This window comes from Austrofundulus limnaeus, unplaced genomic scaffold, assembly GCF_001266775.1.
Source record: "Austrofundulus limnaeus strain Quisiro unplaced genomic scaffold, Austrofundulus_limnaeus-1.0 Scaffold917, whole genome shotgun sequence".
In the NCBI taxonomy this organism is placed as follows: domain Eukaryota; kingdom Metazoa; phylum Chordata; class Actinopteri; order Cyprinodontiformes; family Rivulidae; genus Austrofundulus; species Austrofundulus limnaeus.
The window spans coordinates 103,032-109,619 of record NW_013953319.1 but is presented as its reverse complement, the minus strand read 5'-3'; the positions used below and the strand labels follow the sequence as shown (position 1 = coordinate 109,619).

The 6,588-nt window shown below is 44.8% G+C and overlaps 1 protein-coding gene across 1 annotated transcript in view; it reads left to right on the top strand.

Annotated features, from left to right (window-relative positions):
- The first annotated feature begins 153 nt into the window (after positions 1-153).
- Positions 154-6,588, top strand: part of LOC106533273 (fibroblast growth factor 10) — a 9,756-nt gene continuing 3,321 nt past the window's right edge. The window contains exons 1-2 of the mRNA XM_014029521.1: positions 154-1,285; positions 6,256-6,359. Of these exons, the coding sequence (XP_013884975.1) occupies positions 832-1,285; positions 6,256-6,359 (558 nt within the window). The 5' untranslated portion in view covers positions 154-831. The remainder of the gene's footprint in view (positions 1,286-6,255; positions 6,360-6,588) is intronic.

Genomic DNA, 6,588 nt, shown 5'->3' with positions numbered 1-6,588 from the left:
CAGCTGGAGAAAACACACAGATCCACACACACACAGATCCACACACACAGAGCAGTACTTGCTCCCATATGTGAGAGGGGAAGTTGAGTGAGAGGGAGGGATCAAGTAACTTTAAGCAGCTCCCCACAGCCACACACAGTTGTTTTCTCTGATCACTCTGCAGGTGAGGAATTCTCAAATCCAGAAAAGAGACGCGAGCAGCCCCCCACCCTCCGGCTCAACCCTGAGACCCCCGGACGCTGCCGCCGYGGGATGCTGCAACCATTCAGGAGAAGTGAGGAAGAGCAATGAGAGGAAAGATAAACCTGGAGGAGCAGGACAACTGAAAGGGACAGAGGGATTGCCTGACATGCGCCTGGATTCCTGTTTAAACTCTTGAATTCTGTATTTGCTCCTCAGTTTTGTGCACATTTGGAGACTAAGAGCTTTTCAACAGGTTGATGTTGAGAGGTGTTTATAATATATCTCRCAGGAACTGGAGATTTTAGTCGTTTTTATTTTTAATTCATCAGACTTTCTACTAGCTGACATTCTTTTCRGACATATTTTCACCTTTTATATCTACTTGGAATAACAAGAATCACTTTCAGAGAAAAAAATACAAGAAAAAAATGGTGCTTTAAGTGTCTCTCATATWTTACACCATCAGAATAACTCAGAAGGATATCTTAAGATTCCATGCAAGTGCTGAACAATTTGGATTCTGCAGGGGGACCATCTCARCCAGTCTGGACTGTGGAGGGCTCCCCTCCCTGCCTTAGCCTTTCCTCACCCCCAGCAGCATGTCCCAGGCTCTGAGGCTGCCTCTAGTCCTCCTCACAGCACACTACCATGATCAGATGGGCTGCTGGAAGGAGTAAGGCTGCCTTTGCCTCGTTCCGCTCCTGGTCTGGCTCAGGAGCTMGTTTTGCCTCTGGGTCCAGCTTCGGGCCGAGGCCGTCAACACTGCGTTCCTCCTCGTCTCTCCCTGTCCTKCTCACACTCGTGGTTCTCTCCCTGTCCCTACCTGAGGCCGCCGGCCACCAGCCCCGCAGAGACAGAGCGAGGCCCGCCAACCTGCAGACATTCGAGGCTCCACTGAACCTCTCGAGGTCTGAGTTGATCTCTAGACCCCGGGCCACCAGGGGCCCCCCGGGTCGGGGGCCGCAGGGCAGACATGTGCGCAGCTACAACCACCTACAGGGGGACATTCGGARGAGAAAGCTGTTCTCTTTCCAGAAATTTTTCCTGAGGATTGATAAGAATGGACAAGTCAATGGAACCAAGAGCAAGGATGACCCCCTCAGTAAGTAAYGCTGAYAAATGTGTAAAAATAGATAAAAGTAAGAAAAAAGATTATGAAAAAAATATTAATTATGGCTACTTAGACAGTCAATTTCTTTTTACTTATAAGAAACTTGTAACATATAAGCTAAAAGCTTTTGCTTTTTATAGGATTAGGAAGTTACAAATAAGGAAACAAATTGATTGCTTTATGTCAGCTTTTTATTATTTTTGATTTATAGATTTCATGTGTTCAAATATGCATTTTTGACTAAAAATGCATCAAGTCCGCATCTAAAACTGTTATAATAACTAAAAAAATTTCAGCTTCCTCTCTGCTCATTTGCTTAGAAGTTTGTAAGAATTCCCAGTTTGGGTTGTCCTTTTGTTTTAAACCAGACATCTGACCGATATCTCTCCTGTCCAAACACTCAGCACAATGATGGGAGCTCTCAGATGGTTTAAAAAGGAGCAGGAGCAGATAACTCGGCCATTATCAGGCAGTCTTCACAGCCCAGAGTAAACAGAGCTGATAAGAGCCACAGGAAAACAGGGTCGGAGCAGGAGAGGGTGGAGGGGGGAGTATTTGAACGTCAGTCTCATTGATGCATTTAGGCCCATTTCTCCTCTTTTTTCCCCTTTTTTTTTTGTTCCTCCATCACTCTCTCACTCAGATTATCCCTCTGCCAGCCCATTTCTGAGCAAATTGCATCCCTTCAACCCCAGCTCAGACATTTGTTTGACGTTTTCACCCAGAGAAACATGTCGTTAAGTGATTACACGTTGTTTGTTTCACCGTATCAGTCAGCAAAAATAGCATTCCCATTTGTTAGCCGGCTACAGCTACGTGTGTGTGCCCAGCAGCCGCCATGCGGGCTCGCACATGCTGCAGTGGGTGTGTGACCGCATAGTAGCCRACACGTGCTCCCTTGTTCGCAATACGCACGCAGTTTATACATCTTTTCATTGTACGGTGCTTCGTCTCGCCGTCTCAGAACTCTTGCAGCCTGGTTTTAATGCGCCTCCTGGGATGGCCGGACGGCACATTCAATCAAAGTGACTTGAGGGAAATGGCACGGGGAAGCAGAACATCAGGGGAGATGTTTGTTTGGACAAGGTCGTGACAGAAAGAAGCTTCTTTCTCCYGACCAAAGTGATGCCTTTACTGCCACTTTTGTCAGCGGTTTCTTTCAAGTCGTAAAAGCCGAAGCGGTGCGAGGAATCCTGGCTCAGTTTGTGTGAATTCAACCTAAAGTTTAGGTTTTGTTTGGAGGGGTGATTTACTCCTCCGTCTTCGTTTTGCTTTTTTAGGAGTTTTCTGTGAATTGAACGGGCGAGAAGGGAGGTGAAAGGGAGACTCTCTAGAGGTACAAGTTCATGAATGACCTGACATCATTGTGGCCACATCAAAGCCGCGCATCTTCGGTATCAATGGTGGTGCCATGAAAAAGCTGTGTCCTGAGGGGATCTGGGGACACTGTGTGTGGACTCTGAGCCCACATATCAGGTTCACATGGTAAAGAATACTACACAACAGCAGCTCCAGTCTTTGCCCTGACCCCTGGGGCTTAGACATGATCCCAGATCCAGCATCTATTATGGACCCCTCATGGTCTGTTGAAGAAACAAAATATCAAGTTTTTTTTCTAAAAGGATTGTGCGTATTTTCTGACAAAATACATTATTTAAAGAATATTAGAAATTAAATCTTTGTTTAGAGCTGATTTAGATGTGCAAAGATCAGGTTCTGAGCGCTACGTTTGGCCTCGCAGAGACCCGACTCCCTGTCTGTTACCGAGCCAATATCCAGCCTCCCACAGATTTATGGGGATGCCTGTGTAAAACTGTCCCACATGGCTTTCCAACCCGCCGGGGGCCTGGTGCTGAGGTTACAGAAAGGCAGCGAGAAAAGGAGGGAGATTATCCCAAAGTCAGCTAAGTAGCTATCTGAGCGGTTTGAGTGCGCAATTAAAATATCTACGAATCACAGCTGAGCATTTTCAAAAGCAACTTTGTGCAACGAGTGAAATGTTGCCAAATCCGACTCAAATATGGTGTTGTGCTGTCAGGACGGTGATGCAGGACATGTGTTTCATTGAACTGGATCAAGAGATGTTTTATTTTAGCTGCAAGGAGGCATCCCTGTGTAATTGTTCTTATTTAGTCAAAGCCTTGGAGGGCCGAGGAGGCAAATGTGTAGCTTTTTCAGGCCGAATCTCCCGTCTGAATAAACTGCRCGGTCTTTATCATCTGTTAGTACACTACATCCTGATTTAGAAGCCGTTCTGCTCTATTTTAGTTCATGGAAACGGTAACAATCAAACCTCATATTCTGACTTATCTGTTCTTATCTGTGCAGACCAGAGCCAAACAGGGAGTGAGAAACGAAAAAAAATCCTACAAGCTGCAAAATGCATGTTTTCTTTTTCCTCCTCCTTGGCATCCCACAGTGGAAAAACCACCTTTAAAATCGCACTAACTCCAAACAGAGCACGTCAAATGAGCCACACGTTATAGGAAAAAACAACAGGAATTCAAAGAGGGGGGGAAAAATGCTGTCTCCCTTTTGTAAACAGCTGAACACGCGGCTGGTTCACTTGAGGAAACATTTTACAAGTGTGGCATGCAAAAATGTTGCCACACATTTTTCAGTTATTGTTTTCAGTTTTACCTTTTTGCATTTATTTATTCTTGCAATCATCAGCTAGTTTCCGCGCAATTTGAACAACCTTAATTCCAATTGTGACATGGTACAAAATGTAAAACAAAAGCAATTTTACAATTTCCAGCTCCCATAAACCCCAGTTAAGTCAAAAGAAGAAATAGTACTAAATTATTTTTTTTTTTTTAAAAAAGGTCATTTTAAATTTGATTAAAGCAAAACATTTTAGAAAGTTGGGAAAGGGGCAACAAAAAGCTGTAAAAGTAAGTGATCCAGTGAAGGAGGAGCAGCAGGTCAGGAAGAGGACTGGGTATAGAAATWACTTTTTAGAGATGAATTTCTCAGGAGTAAACATGGGCAGAGTGTGTAAAAACTGTATTTATGAATAATGGGGAAATTTTGATCATCTCTTCATCTACAGTTCACAATTTACAGGAAGGGTCYGAAGTTTGAAACCCAGTTTGGACCTGGGGGTCTTTCTGTGTGCAGTTTGAATGTTTCTCCTGGGACCATCCATCCTGTTACCAGTGCATGAAAAAATCTGCCTCTCTGATGGTATAGGGGTGTATTAGTGCTTCTATGAAAAGGCACAGTCGATGCAGAAAAGTAACAGGTTTAAGGRCAGTGTATGCTTCCATTTAGCAGCAAAGACAGCTAGAAGTCCATATCAGACAAGAATCAAACATTTCCCCCAAAAAACATCAGCAGCTGCTCTCAGTTCTGAAACGTTTGCAGGCTTTTGTTAAAAAAAGATGGGTTGCTTCACAGTAGGAAACACGCCACTTGTTTAACTTTTTAAACTTGTTTTGCTGCCATAAAATTCCAAATTATCTTTCTAAATGCTACAATATGATGATTTTCTGGGTTTATTTTTTTATTTACATTTTTTACACATCTTAACTTTTTTTTTGGTGGGAGGTGGGGTTAGGGTTGTAAACCAAGCTGAGCTTTGAGACATTGAGAAGCAAACAACAAACAGATTTATTTTTAATCCTCTCAGCAAGTTTGCGAGTTGAGCACAAGCGCACATTCACCTGCTGTGTGTGCGTGCGTGCACCTGTGTGTCCGCGCGTGCGCGCGTGTGTGTATATACAACCTGTCTCGCCCCTGCCTCCGGTGGCTGACTTTGATCAGTGATCATTACAGCCTTTCTAATCCTCCCTCCACCCCCAGTCTCACTGTCATGGCTCCTCTGTCCTCCTCTGTTCTCCTGCCTTTCATCCCTCCCATGTTTACAGAGCAGCCGGGGACTGCTATAAGATTGTCTTACATCCTCACTCCATACCTGACACCCGATCCCTTACAGAAACCAGCTCCTCTCAGATCTTCAATGGCCGTCGTGTCACCGTCCCCAACACTGCCTCGCAGCTTCAGACCTCCACCGCCCTGAGGTGCTGCCTTTTCAACTAGAAATCAATATAGTCCAGACCTCACGGACAGGGAAAGAAAGCTGCTACATATTTAAGAGGGACTGTTTCTCTTTTTTTTTCTTGGCGATGGGGGGGATCACACCTGCATTCTCCACTGTCCACTCTCCAGGGCCCCCCCAGCTCCTCCAGAGTGGGACTGACAGTAGAGCGGAGTGCCACACAAACAGTCATCAGGACTCAGACGTGGCTACAGATCTGATCAAAGGATGTCGTTGACTCTTTGGAGTTCACGCCCCCAAGCTGGTGTGTGTGTGTGTGTGTGCCTCAACATGCGCGCTTATCGAGATAAAATAACGACAGCTCACAGGAAGAAGGGGAGAGGAAGTCAGGGAGGGCGGTGTGAAATCAAACATGCCATGGGAACCAGCAGGATTCGCTTACGAACACGCAGCAGCAAAAACACGAGACAAGTGGCTTCTGTGGTCAAAGGACACATTAGGAAGTTATATTTCTCTGACCTCTGACACCGAGACCACACAAATAATCACAGCCGTCTGCGAGGAAAAACACACGCTTGTTAGCCGGGGTATAAATTAACCTTTCGACTAACCCAGGAGAAGCCTGAATTATTTGCACAGGGGGACTCGGAAACCGAACCTAAACAACCTGGGGAATCTCTCTGGAATCCACCTATTAATTTTCCAACAAAATGAGCAGTGCAGCTGGAATTTGTTACACAGGTGTAGGCTGTAAAATAGCTTTAAAACATCACCGAAAATGATGCATGTGCTCAGAAATAATCACAAYCTCATGAAGAGTGGCCACTTAACGGTAAACGCTGTAAAAATGCAATGTGCTGCTTGTTATTTTATCCTCAAAAAAAGTGGATTTCTTGGGTGAGCCTGGAATACATCARCCATTTTTGRTGATTGACACTTTGTTTTTTGGTGAATCCTTTAGGTATTCTGGAAATCACATCAGTGGAAGTGGGAGTGGTGGCCATTAAAGGACTGAACAGCAACTACTATCTGGCGATCAGCAGGAAAGGAGAGCTGTACGGATCGGTCAGTATCACAGTCAAAGGTCAATCTGAACGCTCCACACGCAGTGATAGTGTTAGATTCTTCTGCCTTTATCTCCAGACAAACTTATCTCTACTTCTCTGGTTTCTTCCACAGCCAGGCGCGTGCACACACGTCAGCCTCTAGAAAATCTGAGCTATTTGCTCTCGAAAATTTCCAAAGACTTGCACCAGTTTCTACACCAGGGCATTTATCTAACTGCATTTTAACA